The 25,428-nt window shown below is 38.7% G+C and overlaps 2 protein-coding genes across 2 annotated transcripts in view; one reads left to right on the forward strand and one right to left on the reverse strand.

The window, feature by feature from the left end:
• The window catches only part of LOC136251069 (gamma-aminobutyric acid type B receptor subunit 2-like), a 34,364-nt gene extending 21,967 nt beyond the window's left edge, over positions 1-12,397 (forward strand). Inside the window, exons 8-15 of the mRNA XM_066043452.1 lie at positions 8,005-8,071; positions 8,116-8,208; positions 10,471-10,603; positions 10,656-10,899; positions 10,958-11,089; positions 11,134-11,451; positions 11,509-11,673; positions 12,124-12,397. Of these exons, the coding sequence (XP_065899524.1) occupies positions 8,005-8,071; positions 8,116-8,208; positions 10,471-10,603; positions 10,656-10,899; positions 10,958-11,089; positions 11,134-11,451; positions 11,509-11,673; positions 12,124-12,240 (1,269 nt within the window). The 3' untranslated portion in view covers positions 12,241-12,397. The remainder of the gene's footprint in view (positions 1-8,004; positions 8,072-8,115; positions 8,209-10,470; positions 10,604-10,655; positions 10,900-10,957; positions 11,090-11,133; positions 11,452-11,508; positions 11,674-12,123) is intronic.
• On the reverse strand, positions 10,007-24,918 carry LOC136251074 (uncharacterized). Its single transcript, XM_066043457.1, has 2 exons — positions 24,091-24,918; positions 10,007-11,962 (listed from the first exon to the last, which is right to left on the reverse strand). The coding sequence occupies exons 1-2, from the start codon at positions 24,880-24,882 to the stop codon at positions 11,957-11,959; spliced, it is 798 nt and encodes a 265-aa protein (XP_065899529.1). The 5' UTR covers positions 24,883-24,918; the 3' UTR covers positions 10,007-11,956.
• Between the last annotated feature and the right edge of the window lie 510 nt (positions 24,919-25,428).

Raw genomic sequence — 25,428 nt, forward strand, 5'->3', positions numbered from 1 at the left:
TCCGTTGTTGTCATTTCATATGTTTCCTAAAGATATTTCATTGAAAAAGAAATGGATAGCTGCCATTAAGCGAGATGAAGGACCAGAATTTTGTGTCACAAATATAACAGTAATTTGTAGTGAGCATTTTGTAGAAACAGACTATGCCATTGGTAACCGCCAGGGAAGCACAACAAGACCATCAAGGAGCAGAAAAACGTTAAGGCGTTTGAAGAAAAATGCTGTGTCAACTGTGTTTTCTTTTCGTCCTTTGCCTCAGTGCAGACGAGAGCCTACTGTGTGTGTTTACTTAGATACTACCCTGCTACCAAGGTATGGGCCACCCACATACACACAATGGCTAAAAGGTGAACTGAAAGCAACAGAAGATCTATTAGCCACAAGATTAGCCAAAGAGTCATCCAAAATACTAGAGCTAAAAACACAAATTTTGTCATGCAGAAATTTAGTGGAACAAGAAAAGTTGTTAACAAGAAAGGTATTCCTGATTTAGAATAATATACCGGATTTAACAATGAAGAGATTCTACAATGCTTAAATTTTCTTCAGCCTGAACAGATTCAGTCGAAAGAATAGAGTACTAATCTTCAACGAAGTATTGGGTCTGGACCAAAACTTTCACTTAGTTATGAAGATCAGCTTCTCTTAGTTTTAATGCGGCTAAGATTGGGTCTACTTGAACGGGATCTTGCTACACGTTTTGGTATTAGTGAAGCTACTGCAAGTAGAACATTTGTCCATTGGATCAACTATATGTACCTGCGATTGTGGTCACTCCCAGTATGGCCTTCTAGTGAGTCTGTGCAAAGGTACATGCCAACTGTATTTAAAGAAACATATCCAACCACTTTTTGTATTGTTGATGCAACCGAGATTGTGTGTGAAGTACGAGCATCACTTTCATTACAATCACAGTGCTATTCTTCATATAAATCTCACACAACAATGAAAGGATTATTGACTGTGGCACCTAATGGTGCTATTATTTCTGTCAGTGAACTATTCACAGGTTCTATTAGTGACAGACAGCTAACTATACAAAGTGGCATTGTAGAAATCTTAAAAGATGTTCCTCCAGGTAAATCAATTATGGCAGACAAGGATTTTGACATTCAAGACTTATTGTTGAAGTATGGCTTACTTCTAAACATCAAGGGAGTCACAGTGTTACATCTATCTGATGTGAAAAAGACTCAAACTATATATAGCAAGAGTATGCATTCATATAGAGCGTGTGATTAGACAAGTGAAGAAATGTTATCATATACTGCATGGCGTTGTGCTGTTTACAACCACTGGATCTATCAACCAAATATGGTTGGTGTGCTGGATGTTGACGAATTTCCACAGAAAACTAATCAATGAAGATGGAACAGATATTGATTGATTTAACCTTGGTTACTTTGTAAGTACACTTGTTACAAAAATTAGTAGCTGTTGTTAGTGAACTATGTTTTTTGTTCCTGTACTTGTAGATATGTATAAGCATGATTAAATAATACTGATGTAGGGTAGGTAATACTGATGTTTCCCAGAATGAGGTGTTGTAGGGTATCCGCTGAATATGAATCTGATCTGGTTTGTCACCAAGCCATACTACAAAATCACACTACTCAATACCAGTGATGGCCAACTGTCCCTGTATCTGATAGTAATATTCATGTTCAGGTTTCAAACTTGGAGTACTATTGGAAATATCACAACAGAAATTTGGGTGTTGGCATACTTCTTTGATAGACCTGCCAAACACAGAATAAGGACATTTGATTTCTGCTAAGCCTAACGTGTCATTCTCTTCTACCAACCGATCAGGACTAGCTCCTAAAAGCTGTACTCTGTGTGCAGTACTAGCCCACACTCTCTGATTTTAAAGTCTTTCACCAGTGCTGATTTCAAACCTTTGTAAGCATTTGCAACAATTGGTTCAAATTGTCTTCCATGTTGAATAGCTGGTATGTGGCTAACACCTGGGGGATGAAACAACTACCATATGAAGTTGTCAGTAACTTCTCTACATTTGCAAATAATTCTAAAGCTAGAGGAAGTGATTGGTCTTGTGTGGTACTCCTTCCACACCACAGATGTATGTTGTCCTATTGTTGCTTATTCAATTTGTTGAGATTCTTCCAGTGAAATCCTTTAGTAGGGGTGAGCGTACTACTGACATGTTTTCTAAGGGGGAGTTTCTGAGCTATACTGCCACTACCACCATTTTGAAGTTGTGCTTCAAGCCATGCATTATACTGTGAATCAGGAATATCATATATAGCCCTCTTCTTTTCAACGTTTGTACAAAGCTATGGTCTCTGAAGGAAGTGATAATGTTGGCTTTTAGATATCCCGCATGTTTGATTTTCTGGTTTTCTTTTCAGTGACAACTGATATGACAACAAACTCCCTTTTGGTGCTGTTCCATAAGAAGTTTCAACATACTCTATTTCAGTGCAATCTTCTGGTGGAACACTGAAAAACGACATTCACCATGCAATAATCTTTTAAAGGTAATTATATCAGCTCCACTCATATTCTTAGCCACATCACTTCTTGCTTCATATAGTGTGCACTTCAGTGGTAACTTTCTACGTTCTTCACTTTCTTTGGCACGTTCAACTGTGGTACTCATCACCGTCTTTCGTGTAACATCTCTTTTTCTAGATCCCCAAGTTTTTTTCTCTGATGTGCAAGATTGAGGTCTGGGTAAATTACTTTCACTTTCTGCTGGCTTTGGGGAGTATCTTTCAAGCACTAATAAGAGAGCAAATGTGTGTTGGCACAGTCCACCAAGCAGGGCTGGGAACACATGATGCATAATCAACAGCAAGCTGGTCATCCCTATTACCAAGTGTTAATTTCTGCTGGTACTTTGTGCTTTTGCATTGTGAAGCCCAACAGTATGACTAAATAAACCAAATTCCACCACAATGTTGGAGTTCAATTTGGTGAATGTAACCCCACAAGAAAAACTCATAGCCTCTTTTAGGGGTTTCTGCACCACAACTGTATCCTCTGAACCGGGAATCTGTTTCCCGGTCTTCAGCAGGTGACGCAGTATGACTGTTGATGAAATTACAGGGAAACACTCAGGAGAATCCTGCCATCCACTTGCTGGCCAAGACCTTATGATACATGGGTTGTGACTAGATTTACAGCTGTAGCTCTTCCCTTTTCCGCCTGCCTCACTGTTCTCCTGGTAAAACTTAGTCCTGCCAACATAAATTAAATAAATTATATTCACAATTAGTACGGTATAGCTAGTAAGCTACATGGTGACTGTTCAATTAGAGTATTTTCAGTCGCAAAAAAAGAGTTCTATTAGTACTAGTAATAGCATGGGTAGCAGTGAAATTTGGGATAAATACCACTCTTGTTGTATTGGAAATGGTAAAGTTCACTCGGCGAATACCCATGCTATTCCCAGTTAATACCATACTCGCTGCATATATGCATGCTGTGCATTAGCGTTGCTATGTACGCAATTTGTCGCTATGTACTAAACACGCATAAACACTAATTGGCGCTACATTGTTAACATAAATTCTAGCCAATGAAATTGCAATTACAACTTTTTCACTGCTATCAGTGAAATACAGGATAAATTTCACTGCTACTATTGAGACTTTTGTATGGGCAGTGAAACAGGTATGGTATTAGATAGGGTACTTTATAAATTACTTTACATCAGTCTTGACAATATCTAGTTTAGTAATTTGCCTATCAACTTTTATAAACTTGATTAAGCTATAGTGCTTCACAAGCGTAACTAAGGCAAACCTTTCTATTAAAGCAGCCTTTTACTGCTTACTCTCCCTCCATGTCTTCGTAAATATTCTTGTAAATCTTCTACCATCCATTTATCACCAATAACTTCAACTTTGTCATTGCTATTCTCGTCTGTCTCACTATACGAATCACTATACAAATCACTTCTGTTAGTAGCCATGCCCTATCTGGGCGGCACGTGAGTTATTATGAAATTCATCTATTTTAGTGACCTGCTATGTCAAGTAATAGGTTCCTATGATCTACTTTATGACCTCATAAAAAGGTCAATGTCATCTCCCATATTTGGGTCCATGCTTCACTCAGGCCATCAGACTATTTGTACCATAATTGGTTTGTCCATGCAAGTGAAGTGCAGCACACTATTGTGTACTATCATTAAGTACGGTAGTACTTAATGGTAGGGATCATCAAGGTTCACGATTTCCCGCCAAAAAATTACGCATCAAAAGCAGACTTGCAAAACCATCTCGGCGATTCAGCAGTATTGTATTACAAAAGTGAAGCACGATTTCGCCTTCAAAACGACACGAAATGCATCCTATGAGTTTCCACGAATTTTAAAAAAAATTCTATCTGATCGAATTTTCTAGTGACTGACTCCCTAACTGATGCCTTCAGCCAGGCCTAGCGGGAAGATGGCAACAGCTACAGTCCTACTTCTTGCATGAAAACGGCTCGCTTTGCCTATAGATTAAACCTTTCCTACACCGATAGAAATACAATCCTTGCGCTAGGGTCTTACCTTTCATCGTTCTTTAATGTCACCATCGTCCTGGATTCACTACAGGTAGTGTTAATAACTCCACAAATGGCTTCAATGTACGGCGCCGTCCGTTTCAATAAGAGTGCTCGCTAAATAGAGTAATCATAATCTACGCGGTAAAATATTCGAATACACGTGGTTGAAAGTTCGAAGTTGATTTTGAGCAGGAAGAGCGAGCTGTTCACAATCGGGAAGCTTTGTACGTGTAAGTGAATATATTTAGCGACTTATATCTTTTGTTTCTGGCAAAGTTAGCTAACCGGCAAAATTAATATTGCTTGCGTTTGTAAACGCATTTCTTTGCTGTAAACAACGTATCTACCTCAAGTATTTGAGCGATATTAGAAATAATTCGTAGCAAAATAGCGTTAGCTAAGGGTATTGTGGTTATTATTGCTTTGTGTGTTTTCTCTGAGGCAATATTGGGTGCGGCAATGCCTTCGAAGGAAGCGGCGCGGAAGAGTAGAAAGAAGGAGAATAACAGGGCGTACTATGAAGCTCATACAGAGTCTATACTCTCAGAGAGAAAGGACAAGTACAGCAGTGAATGCCGATCACAGCGTCATGCTAATGAGTACTACAAAAATGTAACAGCGTCGCGTGAGAAATCAGCTGAAGCCACCAAAACATCATTTAACAAAGATTTGGCAAAGTCTCGCATTGAGTCAGCGGAAAGGCAAAGGGAATACTACCATCAAGACTTGGAAAAGTAACTTTAGCGTCCTGTGTAATAGAAACTGCATGCACATAAAAGATAAGATTCATGCAATGTTTGTAAAAAGTACACAAACAAGTGGAACAAAAAATTAGGAATTTTCAATATGAGTAGGGATCAAAGTAATAAAAAGTACTGAAACAAGAGAGATTATCTACCACCTGAAGTCATGCTAGTACACACGTAATCGCTACTTCAGTGCCATTATATCTTAAATCTTGGCAACTGAAGTAGTGATTACGTGTGTACTAGCATGACTACAGGTGGTAGATAATCTCTCTTGTTTCAGTACTTTTTATTACTTTGATCCCTACTCATATTGAAAATTCCTAATTTTTTGTTCCACTTGTATATTTAAGGATCATGAAAGTTTGTGCTTTTCTGGCCAAACATGTCACCAGTCTCACAATACTTTCATGGTAATATTGGTTAGGTATTACCACCAAACCCAAAAATTCCTTCAGTGTGACCCCAAAATGCTTCCAATAGGTTGTTACAAAATGTTTAGTTCAGTGGAATTTTTTACTGACCAACCAACTGACTTACTAATACCTTCAGTCAAGTGTAACTTGATAACTGCTAAAGCTATGGGTTTGATGTTTCACTGCTAGACGTTGCTTCAGCTCGACAGGTGCCTTTTGGCATGCCATATATAATACACACAGTATACGCATCATGGACTTATCTTTGTCCTCCCACTTAAAGTGCTAATTGGTAGAGCGGCATAGCACATAAATATGATGATTTTGTGCACTTTGTGAGAAAAGCATCAAACTTAGCACATAGTTTGTGCTTCCAGTGGCATTCATTTTTGGATATAATGCCATTGCATATTTGACCTTTGGTGACCTTTATGGACATTTTAACATTGAAATGTATCGTTTTTGTCTTTATTTCCCTCGGGCATTGTTGGGTCTGGTTGAAAGAAACAACTTCGTTTTATTGTAAGTCAATCCAGGGGCAGATCCCGACATTTTTTTTTGGGGGGGGGGGGGGGGGGGATTCTGCTCTAATTGCATATTCAGTCTAGCTACCTTTCAGTAATATTTCATAGCACTCTCCAGCAATGTCTCACTGTAAAATCTTACCATTTTAGGCCTTTAGGAATGCACTGAAGTCTTTGTAATTATTCAATTGCAATAGCTTTGAGACCATCGAAGTAATAATTATTTTTAGAGGTGCCTATTACATAAGAATATGGTGGGTAGCAGTTTCAAGTGATTTTGCAGTGAAGAAAGGTAAAATGAGTGTTTTGTCACTATTACTCTTTTCAATGAGTGCTTACTTGACTGATAAATTGATTTTGGTGTACAGAATTAGAGAAAAACTTGGCATCAGCTCATCAAGTAATATTAAGGCTCTTCCAAAAGGGATGTTCCATGAAACCCTTTATACCCCCTGGATCCTCCCCTGCAATCAGTAATTTCATTCCAAAGATATGATCATTTGTATTAGTCATAAAGTTTTACAAGTTACCTTCCCATTGGTAATTTACACCCCAAGGACAGATAGCTAAATTCAAAGAATTTATGACTGATAAAAATAAAAATTGTAATAAACATAGCTTTGGAGTGGAATGAGCTATTGACTTCAAATAAAAATCAAGTTGTTTCTTAGGTTGACATCTTAAATTTGGAACCATGTTTTAACATATAAAATATACCTCAGGAAGATGAAGACGAAACTGTCAAATTTTCAATACAAAAAGCTGCAAAGGTCATCTTAGTTTAAATCTACGATGACTCTATATTAGAAAATGAATGTTATTAGGAGTACAATTGATATGGAAAGTTTCATGAATGACACAACTTTCATGCTATGCTGCTCTACTAAATTCACGGTAGTGCATTACAACTTCCTTGTGGTTGGCTATCACACATATGTAAATATCCTGGATATAAAATGGTTTTATCCCATATACTTGGATGGTGTTATTGTTATTACTGTTGACCTCGGCTCCTCGTGTAATAAAAATGTGACTGGATCTGCAAAAACCGGTCTTATCGCCCAAGACGGGAAGTTTGTTTTTTCACACAAACACAAAGCTTTATGAATGCACTATCAAATTTTACTGTCACAGTCGATTGGTCTGCTTTTGCTAGCTGCTTTTTTCAAGGACAGTGGTGAGCCGTACGAGTGGTCTGGGGTCTTGATGGAGCCCTGGCCAACCAGGAGATGATAGCTGTGTGTGGCCGTGCAGCTCCGTGGTATTGGACAATGACCTGTGCTGTAAATTTCCTTTCGTTTTAGCCAGTTTTGAGCTCTGAATGGCCCATAACTTGGTCTAATTCATCTCAACATGTTCCTCTTCAATTTTTAGTAGCATCTTTCCTGCCTTCCAGGCCCCCCCGCCTCCCACCCCTTTTGGAGCTCGCCTGATACATCCAACCTCGGTTTAAAACTATCTAAAATGGTGGGAAACGTAGCAGTTGACTACTTCTTCAGTGGATGTTCTGGAAGGTAATAAATTGTTATAAAACGTGTGAAAATTTGGTACATGTAGCTACCACCATTGGCAAGCTACAACACTCTGAATATTTAAACCGATGTTTCTCAGTACTTTTAAATGGGTGATAGGACCGGTTTTCCCACAAATAATGTCACCAGAACATATGTATAGTTTCCATTTTTGTTCCGCAATGATCACGATAGCTGATCTCCATTTGAGAATGTAAACAAGTCTTAAGGGTATTTACAATATCATGCATAGCTATAATATTATATAATCTTGTTAACTTCATAGGGCAATGTTTTCTTTCATGAAAATGGTGACAGACCTGGAAGAGTTCGTGTGTTACAATACAAACAACGTTAGGCCAGTAATTAATGAAAGAATTGTTTAATTCCTTTGCAGGTGATAATGATAGTATGTTAGTGAAAGTTCCAATTGGAAGGGTTGAAAATGGAAGCTTAAAGTTATATGAAGGTGCCAGGCCAATATTTCCAGGTTTGTAGTCTTTAATGATATGTTAGTTTGTATCACACACACACACACACACGTACGCACGCACGCACACACACGCACGCACACACTCACACACACGCACGCACACACACACACGTGCACACACTCACACACACGCACGCACACACACACAACACGCACGCACACTCACACACACGCACACGCATGCACACACTCACACGTACACATACAAAGCAAAGCCTATAACAGCCATGTGAAACACAGCCATTGCCACCCAGCGAACTAGCACTGGGATGCCTGTGCACCACTCAGACACTTGAACTTTGTGTAGGTAAATCCTCCTGGGGCAAGGCTAGTTCCCACAGGAGGACTGTTCAAGTCTCATAGAGAGAGGCCACAGAACCTGAAGTTTCACAATGATCCAACACCGCTAAGTGAGACAACGACAGTTAGCCATTTGCTTCCCCAGTATACACCAGGTACTCATTAATGTTACAGCTGAGTGGGCTGCTTCCCCAGCTAACACCAGGCCACTACACAGGTATCCAATATATAGCTGGATAGACTGAAGCAATATAAGTACAGTTTCTTGCTCAAGGAAACAACACCAAATAGGCATAACCAGGAATCAAACCTGGAGCCTTTTGATTAACAGGCCAATGCTCTAGCCGCCTCTCACACACACGCACGTACACACACGCACACATATGTTCACTCACATCCATGTATTGACATGGGTTAATTTACATTGACTGTGATTTATGCCATGTCACACTAACATGAATATATAGTGCATTCTATGTTTAAATTTTCAACTTTTAAAAGTTCAACTTTTTGAATTAGTGAGCCTGTTTATTTTAATACAAAACACTGTGTTCAATTTCTCTAACACAAAATATGCTACTTTAGTGCAACACAAAATGGCAATAGAATAGAAATATTCTAATCAATTGATCAATTACTTGTGAGATTTTAATACTGAAGGTCCAATTAGTGTAGATGCACTGTCAATTAACCATTTTTGCATTGGCTGGATGATCCATGTGTACTGTATGTCTCATTGAGATGTGCTCGGACTGGGTGGTAACTTGGTATTATCATTGTATGTATAAGTGATATGTGACCCAGTCTGGGAAAACCGGGCTTATCGCCTATTTAAAAGTATCGAGAAACGCCAAGTTTAAGTATTTAGTGTGTTGTAGCTCGCCAATGGTTGAAGCTATGTGTACCAAATTTTCACACGTTTTACACCAATTCCTTACCTTCCAGAGCATCCACTGTGCAAGTAGCCAACAACTAAGTTTCCTGCCATTTTAGATAGGTTTTAAACTGAGGTGGACTGTATCGGGCGAGCTGCAAATTGGGTGGGAGGCGGGGGTCCTGGAAGGCGGGCAAGATCATGTTCAAAAATTGAAAAGGAAGGCCAAGGGATGACTTAGGCCAAGTTTTGGGCCATTGAGGTCTCAAAACTGGCTATAATGAAAGGAAATTCACAGCAGAGGTACTTAGTCAACACCACAGAGCTGTACAGCCACATACAGTCATCCCCAGGCTGACCAGAGCTCCATTAAGGCTCCACACAACACGTACGGATCGCCACTGGGCTTGGGAAAAGCAGCCAGCAAAACCAGACCACTCAAGTCTAGCTGATTTTGATTGTGGAATTAGATAGTTTATTCATGTAGCTTTGTGTCCTGGGTGAAAAATCGAATCTGCTGATATGGGCGATAAGACCGGTTTTCTCAGACTGGGTCACATATGATGATTGTATCATTCAAAATTAATTTGCTATTATAATATTATTAATATTATCATAGTATTATAATTCTGTTTTCCTTACCCTAAAATAGTTGTACATTGTTCTAGCATAGTATCAACCATGCTGCATACAACACTTCAAGATCAAAAGCAATCAAACACCCTAATATAACAATCATGCAGTTATTCTTTAGAGCGTTCACTTCACACACTTTAAAAATTAAAGTGAGTTTCCAGGCATATAAAAATAGCATGATTTTTGGTAAAGTCAATATCAATGATATATTGTAATGCCAAGAACTCTGATTTTTCAATACTATCAGACTATCATTTTCTGTGCTGGCTGTAAGAAATATAATAGCAATATGGAAACACATGTAGTTTTGTTTAAAATTAGTTTCATGGGAAAAAGTGGTACACCACCTAGTCCAGTAGTTGGAACAACTTGCATTACTAATGCCTTAGTTATTCAGTCGCTACTACTCATATCTACTAATTGTGATGATATTGTGATTTTCCCAATAGGTGGTGTTGCAGAAGATGAGGAGTACCTCCATGTGTTTGAGGCACTGTTTGCCATCTACACTGTGTTATCCATATTTGGAATAATCTTTGCTGTTATTTGTTTGGTTTTCAACCTGTGGTTCAGAAAACAAAAGTATGTTATGAGATTATGTATTAGCCTGAGCATTACTATATGAAACACTCAGGCTGGTGAAACTGGGTAGTCCATATGTTAATGCGATGATTGTAGCTGGAGCAGTTGTATTTTACATAACAGTGATCTTGTTTGGAGTGGATGAAAATGTGGCATCATCGTCAACAGTAGATAACTTGTGTCAGACAAGAATTTGGATGGTAGCAATTGGATTTAGTTTATTGTATGGCACAATGTTTGCTAAAACGTGGAGAATATACTTTATCTTTAATCATGCTAAACCAAATACTAAATTGGTATGTAAGTATGAGCCTGTACTTTCAATGCAGGCATCATATTTGATATCTTTTGCAGGAAATGAAAGACATTTACTTGTTTGCAATTGTTGGAGCACTTGTTCTGATAGATATTGTAATACTGATCCCACCAACAGCAGTGTCTAGTGCCATCTTGAGAAGGGAACAAGAAGAAATTGAAGGAGAAGATGTAAGTGATTTTATTCTATGATAGTTGACTATACAATGTTGTAGGCTGATGATTTACCTGGAATAATCGGAGTTTGCAGATCAGATAATTCACTACCTTGGATAGCAGTCTTGTTTGGTTATAAAGGATTAGTGTTGCTAGCTGGACTGTTTCTGGCCTTTGAGACACGTAAAGTAAAAATCAGATCTTTAAACGAGTCTCGATTTATGGCAATGTCAGTTTATGGAGCAGTGATAGCTTCAATAACTCTCACTCCAATTGGATTTTTTCTGAAAGATTATCCAAATGCTCAATATGGCATAGTGGGAATAATGATGTTCTCTATCACAACTTTAATATTGGGCTTGGTTTTTGTGTCAAAGGTAAGCAGCTAGCCATACTGTGTGTACACCCTGTATGTATATAATGACTACACATAGATGTACAAGGTATATCGTGATCCAGAAGGACATCGTTATTTAGATAAAGGAGGCATGACTGAGCCAGACAATAATGCTAGTCGCCAATATTCTGAGGAAGACTATAAAAGGAGAATACAAAATCTGAACATGGAAATTAAAGGACTTAATGAGCAATTGGAAATGGTGTGTAGACATTTTTGTTGTGCTGTATTTTACTAGTTGTAAGCCACAACTTGAATGAAGGTCACCATCTTTACTAAGTATAGCGGTCACAAAATAATTCCAGTTAAGTACACCATCCCTCAAATAAGCACCACAGTTTTTTTTGTAAAGCTAGAGCCACTTAGTACAGTAGCCAACTCATAGAAAGTATCCAGCTATAGACCTTTTTTGATTAGAGAACCAAGGCTGCTGTATAGAACTAGTGCTATAAAAGTTGTTCTTCATCCCTGATTAGTGCTGCAGTTCAATTCTAAGTATTAAAAAAAACAACAGTAAAACTTGGCTACCACAATGAATTTTGCATGAAATTGATACAAAACACGTACCCAAAAGAATATTGATAACTCATTTGTATATATATTAAGAGTTATGTATTTGCTATATACATTACTATGATTGTGTAATTTGTAGTTCAAAGCTGATCAGTATACGAGTACAATGCAGAAACGTAAGGATCTTGAGATGACCATAGTGTCAAAACGTGATGGTAGTGCTGGAAGCGTATCACCAGAAGATACACACATGTAACAATTGCATTCGAGGTTGTCTGCTGAATTATATTGGGTGCATGATTGTGTGTTTTGTGTACTTGCATATTATATAGTGCCTTATCTGCTATGTACGTATACTTTGTTTAATGCTTAAATATTTTGGTAGGAGTTATAAATATTTTACGTATGTCTTATATGCTTATAATACTGTACACGATGGCAGTAAATTGGGATCAGGAATAAAGGGAGACAATTCACCATTCCTACACAGTTATCATCATTAAAAGTATACTGTACAATAAAGCAGTTTTTCTGTTGTTACCCAAATCAGTTTTACACAACTAGCTACTATATAGCCATGTCTTTGTTTAATTTAAAACTCAAGCTTTAAAATTTGCATTAAAACCGTGTGTACTTTAACTTTTAACTTTTAAACAAATGTATTGAGCATCAGAGATGACTGCAAATTGATATCAGTTCTTATAGACTTTTCCACTTAGACACTGAAGTATTCCACTTTTGGACACATACTATATTATAGCTATCACCTTCTGCCATGAATATCTTATGCAAAGATTTGTGGCCAATTACAGTGCTTTGCTTATTATTATTACTGGTAGACATCATAAACACTGTATAAGAGATGGGATAATGGGTTTCGGGGTACTGTGATGGTACTACCCAAGTGAAAACATTTGGAATCATCCACTCAAATGGATTGTGTGAGCTGTATTCAGCTGCTGCAGTGATGGGTAGATTTTACTAAGGGTGCTGTGTTCCAGTGATGTGCATGGTAAGACAATAAAAATACAGCCTTTGTAACATCAGCTGGCCCAAAGGTAACCAGCCAATTATAAGCAGTTGCCTGATCATGAAAAGTAAAAGAAGACAGTGCTGGGGGAAAACAAGCTGCTTCAAGTCAGTAATGTGACACTGTAAAACTTGGATGTTGCAGCATTCCACTATTGCAGTGCTATTTATTTTATTAAGGGGGGTTTGTTTAGAAGGAAAGTGATAGATGAGTGCAGATCAGAGAAGGCCAAACCAACATGTCCAACTTCCCCTGAATGATGAGCTAATATGACAAAAGGGTCCCAACAGGTCTGGCTCCATACATTTTTACCTCTGAAAGAAGAAAACCTCTTATTATGTAGACCTAAATTTTTCAATCCCAAAGTGCCATATAGAGAGGTCCACTGTATCAGAGACAGGTAGGTATAAGCCTTGGTAGGCAATGCCATATACCTTGGTGAATGGGATAATTATAAGTAAGCAAGTGAATTTCATGATGCATCCATTTGAAATCACTGTATACCTTGTACTGGGCAAGGAGGAAAGCTTGACAGAGCTCATTTAATATAGTAGGGTAGTTTGATGAAAGCTGCGCTGCCTCCCTAAACTTCTATATAGCACCGTGCCTTATAATTAAACGCACACTAAAACCCTAGGTACACAATAATATTATACTAGTGTAAAAATAATTTTCAAAAATTAAAACATGGGAATAGAGATCGCTGAAAAAGTAAAGAAACAAGGGTCAAACAAGCCAGTATGTTAAACACACAGAGATGATCTCTATTTGGATTCAATGAATACAGTATAACTAGAGACTATAAGGAAAATGAGTAGTTTTATATAAATAGGGGAAGATAAGTACCAAAAATAATCAGTAAGCACTGAGAATGCATGTTTATTTGAGTCCAAATAAAGATCTCTGTGTGTTTAACATGCTGGCTTGTTTGATTATTGTTTCTTTACTTTTTTCAGCAGTTTCTATTCCCATGTTTTAATTTTTGAAAATTATTTTTACACTGATTTGTTTACTTTGTAGTGTTTTTCTAGTACAGGTATAATGATCTAGTACAGTTCTAGTTCAGTTACCAGAATATTTTAAGTTAGTATTAGTATTCATGGTTTTAGTTCTAGTATACCTTGTTAGAAACAATAATAATTTGTATTAGTTCTAGTATCCACGGCTGAAACAATTTTAGTTAGTATTATAGTACTTACAATTTAACAAGTATTATAGTTATACGTAGTACAGTACTGATGCTAAGAATATATACTTTGTCATACTTATTCGTTGCTTTTACACAAAAAAAAATGATCACTAACTATGTAGGTGTATTAGAATTATCATCCTATACCACTTTGAGAAGTAGAACCTAATCAAAGATTTAAACAAAATCCTACCTAAACAATATACTTCATGCTTCTCCGTAAGAAGATCTAAGTTGCTGTCTTCCACGTGTTTTGTTTCCTCATTGTCACCTCTCCACCAGAAGAAAATATGCCACCTGAGAGCGGTGGTTGCTGAAATGTCACAAGCCACTCAAGATAGTAATAGAAAGTTGTCTTTGATCTTACAAAGGTTATATTATCATCTGCTTATAATTATGTTAATACATTCTTCAAAGTCAGGCTTTGGTGTACCAGATAGTCAGTTCACCAATCAGGTTCCTGCTAAATCTCAAACAACAGTTGAGTAGTACAGGTAGTTGTAGTACTAGAAGTTTTAGCTAGTATTGGTACTATAAAGCTATTAATTTTAGTTTAGTTTAAAAACTTAAAAACAACACTTTTCTAGCATAGTTTCAGTTTTTTTAAATAGATTGTGATGAAAATAATAGTTTAGTTTTAGTTCCTAGAACTAAAAAGAAAAGGCTGTACTAAAACTAATTTTAGTCCTAGTATACTAGAAAAACACTATTACTTTGTATAGCTAAATCCATTTATGGATAGCGAACATGATAATAAGAGATGCCGGTGGTGCTTGATAAAGTTAGCTAATATTATCAGAGTTAGCAAACATGTTTCCATACTATTGAATGTACTTTGTACTACCGTATGCAAGGAAATTTTGACGTAAGAAAAATTTGACAAATTCACACTTCAGCAGATTTTACGAATAAAATGTTGACGAAAATCAAGAAATTGTAGACAAAACCTGTACTTTTAAAGGCGCTTACGAATTAAAATTTGACGAATTAAACCGATTCGTCAATTTTTTCTGACGTCAAAATTCCTTGCGTATGGTATACAGCTTTGACATATCCAACTATATATAGGCAGTGTATAGCATGTTGTGGTCAACAATAGTATATGCATATGGCTTCTGATTTGTGCAGCTAAGTGATCATGATTAAGTCAAAGGTAATGATATAAGGTTTCCAAATGGACTTGTTAACATAAATAGATTGGATACTTATTAACACAATTAACAAGTTGGTTACCCTTGCAGAAACTAATTAAGTCAGAAGATCAATGGCTAAATGAACCTATACAAGAAGCAAAATTACTTGAGAATGAGTGTTATCATTGTACGTAATATGCCTTTAAAAATAGGTCATGGACATGAAGAAGGACATAGGAAGGAAAGTTATGTAGTTTTTATCCCCAAAAAGTACTCACATTTTACTCTAGCCCTGTGACAAAAAAAAATAAGAAGATGAACAAAATGGCTCAAAATGGCAGATTTCAGTTCTTTAAAAAAGTACTTTTATGAAGTCCTTTTGACTTCATCTTTGCTAGTGGATCTAAACTTCTTCCAAATTAACTTCTAAGGTTGGAAAAGGTTTCTAAGATAGTGTTTAGTTGAGTGTTCTATTAGGATTTAGGAAAAAACATAGGCAATCTCTATTATGAACCACTACCGTGGTTCATGATACCTTAGCATAGTGCAGTGCTCAAATAGCTACAACCTCTCAATTAAACCTAGCATCAATTATAAGCAGTTGTATAAGTACTAATAGAGCTAATTTGGTATACTGTAAAAGGGATGTACCCAAAGTAGAATCATATGATCAAATTAAACATGTGATCATGATCTGTGTTTGGGCAGCAAAACTTCAAATACAACTAGCTATATGTACATTCCTGCAACCATAGTTTGTTCAGCTGCAGAACAGACCAGGTATTTCATTTAACGGGTGTATAATAGCCATACAACACACACATCATGAATATAACATAGATACCTGACAACAGGGAGCGTTATAATAGGATAGCAATATTGGCAAAAGACCAGATTTATCAACATCCTATAACATGTACAATTAGCTTTATTGACCTAATAATTACAGTTGACAATTACAATCCACAGAGCCAAAGAAGCCAGGTAATGGGGATCCATGCAGTTTCACACAGCGTAAGCCCTTCAAATAGCTATAGTTTTGTGGCATCTAAATACCCTCTTTGAAGGATAGGGTTGATATTGAAAATTCAGTTTCCTTGCATGAAGAAGAATACAACCAAATATTATGCAATTGAAAATAAAAGGAAAGCTAAAAGTGTAGAAGGCAGACACTCACTGAAACCATAAAAGGCACATGCCACGTATGAGTTTGTGTGGTCATGAAATTTAAGATGTTTATCAAACAGTATAATATTTATACCAAGGTCTTTATGGGTAGTAGTAGTATTATAAACTCTTGGTTGTATATAGTATCAATTTTTGGTTATTAATGTAGTAGAATCCAAAATGATGAAGTGGTCCTAGGGGTAAATGTTTACACTTTAGTATAAATCTCAGCTGCCCACTGATCATGACCATTTATAAAATGAGTTTAAATCATTTTGAAGGGCTGAATAGTCATCACTACTTATTGCATGAAATACCTTAGTGGTGTCGACAAACATGAATACAGGACTTGAAACAAGAAGAATACAGGACTTGAAACAAGAAGAACACAGGACCAACACTACATGATCCTTGTGGTAGCTACACTACTTGTTACTGGCCATGGGATGGAGCAGGATGTGTGACCATTAAGCACAATTTGTTGTTCTCTGTTAATTTTGAAAAAAAAAACCTTTTATAATGTTAACAATAAAATTGCTAGTGACTTTGTTCTTTTCTGTCCTCTTGTATGAGACAGTATTCCCTTTTTATTTTATGATCACTACAGTTCACTCCGGTGCACTCTGCCTGGTAATACCGGTATTCTTTTTTGCTATCTGGAACAAACTCCATTTAACATTTATCTTTGTTGAGCTATAATGCTTTTTATCATGCTGTAAAACAGTTTGTTGAAATCTAAACTGAAATTGTATCCGTGGGATCATTTTCTGATAAACTTTGATGAGAATAATAACTGCACTCTACATTACTTATGTCCATGTTCCAGATGTCATCAAACAAAACCTCAATTACCAACTTCAAACACTTATAATTAACCATGTAATTTAAGTAGTTAATAATAATTGTACGCTGTTATGGTTGTTGGTTGCTACCAACAGACACCTACCAACAGACCTTTGGTGTTTTTACACCATAAAGCCTAAATAATCAATAGCAGATCCAGGATGGGGCATTTGAGGCAAATTCCCCCCCTCACCTTGTGGAAGAGCCAACCATACTTCTGATTAAAATAGCTAGCTATACTCAAATAAACTTTATGTCAGGCCAAGATCAGTTTATAAAACTCCTGAAAATATGCACATTTTACTAGGATTTATTACAGATTCACTTGAAACCAAAACAAACCGAACTGAGTCAAAATAACTGTGAAATTGTCACCCAGCACCTTTGTGTGTACTAAGCGTCTCTAAAATAATTATCGTGTCTTTGGGTGTTTTTTTTTGGTTTATTTATTTATTTATTAAGGCTTTACAGCACAAGTGCTGATTTATTAAATGCTATCCCACTAGGGGCCTGTGAGAAGGCTAAAGCCTGTGAATACAGGGAGTCTGAAACATGCCGTAACTGACACATTGAAGTATGCAGAAAAAAATCTCAGCCAGAGACCAGCGTTGACTTGATCTGTTTAAGACATTCAGTGCCTTTTAAGACTTTACAACCACCTGAAAAGGCCAAAATGGCAAAAATCAACAGCGAGGCACTACTAAGAGGTGATCATTTGCTGTTTCAAAAATGCAGTACTGAACTAGACAATCGGCTGACTCCCCAGCCACCTACAACTTCGCCTATTTGTGTCCCTCCAGGGGCGGATCCAGACTTTTAAAAAGGGGGATTCCACTCTGGAATTGCAACTTCAGCCTAGCTGTAGCTAAGTTAAAGACCAAAAAGAAAAGAAGTCATCACCTGCTCGCAATAACTGCCCCTCACCAACTATATTTCCTTAAAACCATATTACTTTATAAGAAAGCCTCTCCCAAGAACTTCCGTCCCATTACCTTGACCTCGGTTTTGGGAAGTTCTTTCATCGTATACTGTCTATTTGTTTAGAGAAGTTTGCTTTGAACAACAGATTGCTAAATCCTTCATTTCAGAAGGGTTTTCTCTACGGAGTGAATGGCACAATGGAACATATTTTCAGTATTGATTCACTATTAGACAATGCCAGAACTACTAAGAACCCCCATTGTCATGTCGTTTCTTGACCTGAAAAATGCTTTCGGGTCAGTATGTCATCAATACCTCTTTGATATTTTGCAGTAAATCAAGTTACCTTCTCCTGTTGTTTCTTACATTACCAGCTGTTATTCAAAATTGACAGCGTATGTCTCTACCAAGAAATGTAAAACGTCCGTATTTTCTATTTACCGTGGAATTTTCCAAGGTGATACTCTATCACCACTTTTATTCAACTTAGCCATTAATCCGTTACTAGCTTATCTCTCCACCTCAGAGGATTGTGGTTACTCTGCTCAACTACTGGCTGCTAACTCCGTTGGGCTGCCCCCTGAGGAGGTTCCAATAAATGTGTTATGGTCAGACTCCTCTGATGATTCACTGTCCGGATGGTATAGAGCAAAAGTGACTTCCTATCATTGTGATGGCTCCTGTGATCTTGCTTATGATAATGGTGATAGTGAACAGTCTGTGCATGGATCTTCATGTTGTGGAATGGTGCTACACAAGCAGATATCGCAAAGTATACCGCCTTGATAAACCTTCCACCCAACCATCAACCTCCATTAGTGCTGCTGCTGCTCTTCCAAAGATTTGCTATTCGTCACTGCATAAAGCAAAGGGATTTACTGATGACTTAACTGTCATCTCCAATGATGTCAAGTCACATCAGCGGGTTTTATCTTCACTAGTCTTAAAGGTAATTGACATATGTCTAGAGTTCCAACCTCTGAAATGTATCTCCCTTAACTTTAATGGCCACCATATGGTTTCCTCTACAGTGTTTTCAATGGCAGATGGGAATACTGTTAATATCTGTAATGTGAATTGTACCAAGTTTCTGGGCCGCACTATTGGTATATCTGCAGCTACTACTCGAAAGACAGCTTCTGCCAACACGAAACAACAAATCATTCAATTTTTACAACAAATCGATAAGTGTTCTATCCGCAGGGAATACAAGATATGGATTTTAAAAAACTTTGTGACTTCTGTTCTGCATTTTCATTTGGCTGTTGAGAGGCTTACTGTGTCATCTATTAGTTCTGCACAGTCATCAGTGTTGAAGTTTGTGAAGAGTTGGTTGAACCTCCCCTGTAATTGTACTCCTGGAACTGTTTTTCATCCAGATGTGTTGAATATTCCCTTTTTACCCCATCTGAAGGAGTCAGCTAAATTGTCATACATTTTAGCTGTGGAATGGTCAGTTGATCCACTGATTGTAGAGTTACGACATTCTGTTGTAGCCAACAGTCCGGATATCTCTTCCAATGTCTTTGACTCTCTATCTGCTGCTAAGGCTTCAGTTGCCAACATCCACTCTGCAACCTTTAAGAACCATGCACATGACCATTTACATTCTACTCACATTGAGCATTGGGATTCAAGCTTTGAGCCATTAACTGTTCAAAATAATTTTTTAGATATTATCACCCTTGAGCAAGCTTGTCCTTTGTGGAAGAGATTAATGTTTGGCCTCCCTGAAAAACAACTGTCGTTCTTGCTACGTGCTGGTTGTGATACTGTAACAAAGCAGGTTACGAGCACTATTCAAGCTACCACTCATATATCATTCACAACAAGACTGACACAAAAGTACAAGGACCAATTAATACTTAACTATGTAAATAGCTTATACAAAAGGTGTTTATAATACAAAAACAAATAATTTAATAGGTCTGTTACACTATCCCCCTCCACTAAGAAGATGTCCTCATCTTTATGATCTAATATAGTCCTGGAGTCTTGCTGGGGGTCTATGTTCTCGTACTGGATAACGTCTCATCTCTGCAGGTGGTTGGTCTTGCATATTGCTGGAGTTCTGAACTACATCCTCTACAGTATGTTGGTTATCCACCAAAGTAACATCGTCATCTTAATCCACTATTTCTAAATTAGTGCCAATTGGTGGTGGTGGTGGTGGTGGTGGTGGTGCTTGTACATTATTATGCCTTGCTTGTGAGGGTTCAGTACTATCACTTGAGGCTTGCCGTGTACTACTGTCTAATCTAGTATCTCTTCGGCATGGCTTTAGTCTGTTAAAATGGACCACCTACCTTTGTCTTCTACCTTCCTGTCTTTGTATCCTGTATGTACATTCAGATAATTTTTTAACAACTCTAAAAGGTCCATTCCAAGGATGAAATAGCTTCTTACTGCTGTTTCTTGGCACCTTTGGATTCAATACCCAGACCAAGTCGCCTACAGCATATGAATCACCATGTGTTGTTTTGTCATAATATTGTTTTTGTTTTTTGTGGTGTACTCCAGAAGTCTTACTAGCAAGCTCAAAAGCAGATGACAATCGCTGATCTAGCTTAGTTGCATACTCAGTCAGTGATGCGGATTGGTGAGGTTGTGTAGTACCATACTGAACATCAACAGGTAACACTGGTTGACGACCATGCATTAAGTAGAATGGTGAATAACCAGTTGATGCATGAACGCTAGAGTTGTACGCAAAGCACACTTTTTGCAGGTGTTTCAGGGGTTAGCCTTGCAGTGAGTGGCTAGCATACTCAGTAATGTCCTGTTAAATCACTCCACCATACCGTCACATTGCGGATGATACAGTGTAGTCCTGCTCTTCTAGATTCCTAATAAGGTGCATACTTCTGACATCAGCTTACTCTCAAATTGTGGACCCTGGTCTGAGTGAAGTTGACTAGGAACACCAAAGTGCAAAAAAACTCCATCTACTAATTTATCTGCAACTGTATGAGCTTCTTGATTTGGAATGGGGAAAGCTTCCATCCACCTAGTGAATAAATCTGCGACAACTAATATATATGAGTTTCTATTCTCACTCTCTGGAAATGGTCCCACAATGTCCAAGGCCATTATCTTCCCAGGATGACTAGCTGCTATGTTTCCCAGCGGTGCTCTTCTTGGGATAGTAGTAGACTTTCTAGTTGCACAACTGGCACAGGTTTGGCACTAATTGCAGGTATCACTCCAATATTCAGGCCAGTAAAAACGTTCCTTGACTCTGCTAAAGGTTTTCTCCTGTCCTAGGTGACCCCCTGCGACACCTTCATGCAATGCTGCCAAAATTCTGGGACGATGTTCTTGGGGAACTACTAACTGGAACCAGTGCTGATCTTTGTTTGGTTCTTTAAACATTCTGTATAGCAGTCCATTAATAACAGTCAGTTGTTCCCATAACTGCCAGAGTCGCCTGTCACCTGGGCTGTTTGTTGGTTGAGTTTCAGGATTGTTAGATTCTTTAGCAGTCAGAACTAGACTAATTCCAGGGTCATTCAACTGAGCAGCTCGCAATTCCTCGGGGGAATATTCACCCAGTGATGCTATATTTGGAGTTGTCACTGCTGCCAGAGCTAGAGCTTCATCTACTGGGATAATCCCACACTGCTTGCATGGTATACGTGACATGGCATCAGCATTCTTGTGACGGATACCAGGGCGATGAATAATTGTGAACTCATATTCTTGCAACTTCTGCACCCACTGGGCAATCTGACCCTCCGGTTCCTTGAACTTATGTATCCAAGAAAGTGCACCATGGTCTGTTCTTATTGTAAAGGGTGCTCCAAGAAGGTAAGGACGAAAGTGCTGAAAAAATGTGACCACTGCCAATAGCTCTCTTCTTGTTACACAATAGTTTTGTTATGATTTTGTCAGGCTTCTACTGGCATATGCTATGACACACTCCTTTCCCTTCTGGACCTGTGATAAGATGGCGCCAATTCCTGTATCACTGGCATCAGTATCCAGGAGAAAGGGCTGGGACCAGTCAGGCAAACCAAGGACAGGAGATGACACCAGACGGCTCTTTAAACAATCAAATGCCTCCTGACATTGGCTTGTCCACTGAAACCTAGATTGTGACTGTCGCTCGGTAAGTTTATGAAGTGGTGAGGCTATGGAAGCAAAACCCTTAATGAACCGTCTATAATAACTAGCCAGTCCTAAAAACTGTTGAGTTTCTTTCACTGATGTTGGTACCGGCCACTCTTTTACCTGATCAGTCTTGGATGGGTCTGGCATAATGCCCTCTGTAGACACAACATGTCCTAGAAATTGAACCTTAGGTTGTAGAAACCAACATTTATTTGGATGTAACTTTAGCCCTGCCTTATTTATACGCTCAAACACTTGTTTCAAATTGCAAAGGTGCTCATCAAAACTCCTGCCCACCACAATTATGTCACCAATGTAGACTATGCAACTACTCCATTGGAGGCCCGACAGTACCATATCCATAAGCTGTTGGAAAGTTGCAGGAGCGTTGCATAGTCCAAACGGCATAACATTAAACTGGAACAGGCCCTCATGTGTGCAAAATGCTGTCTTTTCTCTGTGCTGTGGGTCAACTTCCACCTGCCAGTACCCACTCTTCAAGTCTAATGTGGAAAAGCACATTGCTCCTGCCAGGGTATCCAGAGTGTCATCAATCCTGGGTATGGGATAAGCATCCTTGTGAGTTATTTCATTCACCTTGCGGTAATCTACGCAAAAGTGAAGAGAACCGTCCTTCTTTGGTACAAGTACAATAGGGGATGCCCAAGGGCTTTTTGATGGGGCAATGATGTTTTTTTCTTGCATTTCGGTTAAAAGTCTCCTAATTTCATCTCTTTGGGATAGAGGAACTCTCCTTACTGCTTGACGGATAGGGTTTCCATTGGTTTCAATCCGATGATTCAACAGATTTGTTCGGCCAAGGTCACCAGACTTATAAGCAAATATGTGTGCATAAGAAGTAAGCAGAGCACTAAACTGAGTGAGCTGGTGGTCTGAAAAACTATCTGGCATTGTACTGAGTACATCATTCACCACTTTCTTCCATTCCTGGTCGGTACAAGCAGAATCATTAGTTTTGCCTACTGATAATATCTCCTCTATATTACTGATAGCCTCTGCACTTGCCACTTTGGTCCCCTTGTAAATGGTAGTTGGCGTATAGTCTAGGTTAATTATCCAGAGTGGTACAAGCCCATTTTGAGGTACCACAATGGCTCTTGCTATGAGAACAAGTTGTTTCTTAACTGGCTTGTCCACCACCATCCAAGTCCCTTCACAGTTCAGGGGCATCGTTCCCATAACCTCAATTTCACTGGTGGTAGTGATGGCCAGTGTTTCTGGTATGACAACCTCTACATGCCTTGTGCTATTCTCTGGTAGCTGCTTTGTATTCAGAGATATTCGGGTCCCACCAGAACAAAGTTCCCCTCGTGCCAGGTCTAAGACACAATCATTAGCCTCCAAGAAATTCAATCCAAGGATTCCTTCTGATATTAGGGCATTAACAACAATTAGTTCTTGTTTAAACGTTTTCCCTGAGATTTCTAGCTCGATAGTTACCGATCCTTGAATCTGCAAAGGTGCACCATCAACACCAACCAGGCGCAAGCCAACTGGGTTCATTCTTGGGGCAGTGGATGGCTTAATGCGTTCCCATACCTCACTAGATACAAGCGATACAGCTGCCCCAGTGTCTACCAGGAATGATACCTCATTACTGAATACACGTGCACACACAGTATAATTTGATACATTATTTATAGCAATTGTGCACATGTCATTATCAGGTGAGGCACAATTACTGTTACATACCTGACTCATGGGTAAGGACACTTCTCCACACGTTGTAGGTGGGATATTAGCACATCCACCAGCATAATGTCCTGGCTGCTCACACTTGTAACAAATTATTGCTCGATGTTTCCTCCTCTTCTGTCTTTGATGGTGGTACTGTTTCCTCATTTTAATTGTTACTTGTCTCTCATTTATCTCATCTTCCTGTTTCTTGAGCTTTTCCATTAATGTATTTAACATTGCTTCCAGATTAGTCTGTGTGGAGGTAAGTGTACATTCCTGTGGCCCTTGATGCTCGGCTTGCATGGCCGCTGCTCCGAGTACGTAGGACTCAAGCTCTATGGTACTCGAGACGGCTTCTAACATGGTCTTCGGGCGGCGTTGTCTCACACTGAGAGCTATTCTGGGATCTTCCAGTTGATCAAAGTAGCGACTCAGTGCTATGTATTCTCTGGCTTCCTCTTGAAGCTCTGGATATGCCTTGTCTATTAAAACACCGAGTCTGTCCGCGAAATCACCCCAACTTTCAGTTCCTCGTTTCGTACTATGCCGCAGTTCATTCTTGTAAAGTTCTGTTTTACTACTGGGCTCGAAACGCTCCTGAAGGGCTTCTCTGGCCTGTTTGTAAGACTCACTCTTAGCTCTGCTTAGCGCCACACGTGCCTTTCCGGTTACTCGCACGTGCAACCATTGCAATTTTGTAATGTCGTCCCACCTGTTGACAACTGCCACACTTTCAAAGTGCTGGATCCACTCGCAGAAGTCCTCCTCCCCGCTAAACACCTCAGGAAGGATGACTGGCCTTCCCATCGGCTGAGTACTGTCCTGATCGTCCGACACCTGATCAGTCTGTCTGGTGGTTCATCACTCGGCCTTGACGTGAACTGTAACAAACAACAGGCCACTACAGTACGAGACTCGACCTTCCGGGGTACCGTTCAACGTAAGGAGTTGATATGCCACGGTACCACAGCCTTTTCACTTCGGGTTCAGATGAAACGTCGCGGGTCAGGTCAGTCTAGGCACTAGTCTTCTGGCGTGGCCCCGGCTGGTCCTGCCGACTACGCCAATGTAACAAAGCAGGTTACGAGCACTATTCAAGCTACCACTCATATATCATTCACAACAAGACTGACACAAAAGTACAAGGACCAATTAATACTTAACTATGTAAATAGCTTATACAAAAGGTGTTTATAATACAAAAACAAATAATTTAATAGGTCTGTTACAATACTCTTCCAACTCCTATGAAGTTTTTTGAACCTGTCCAGGTGGAATATAATTACTAATCCAAAGTGTGTTCTTTGTCAAACTCCCCAACCTACCACAAATCATATCTTGACCGGATGTTCT

The sequence above is a fragment of the Dysidea avara genome, chromosome 3, assembly GCF_963678975.1.
Source record: "Dysidea avara chromosome 3, odDysAvar1.4, whole genome shotgun sequence".
Classification (NCBI taxonomy): Eukaryota; Metazoa; Porifera; class Demospongiae; order Dictyoceratida; family Dysideidae; genus Dysidea; species Dysidea avara.

What these genes read in the sequence shown, in the direction of transcription:
- LOC136251074 (XM_066043457.1), bottom strand. Translation starts at nt 24,882, where the DNA reads ATGGGAAGGCCAGTCATCCTTCCTGAGGTGTTTAGCGGGGAGGAGGAC.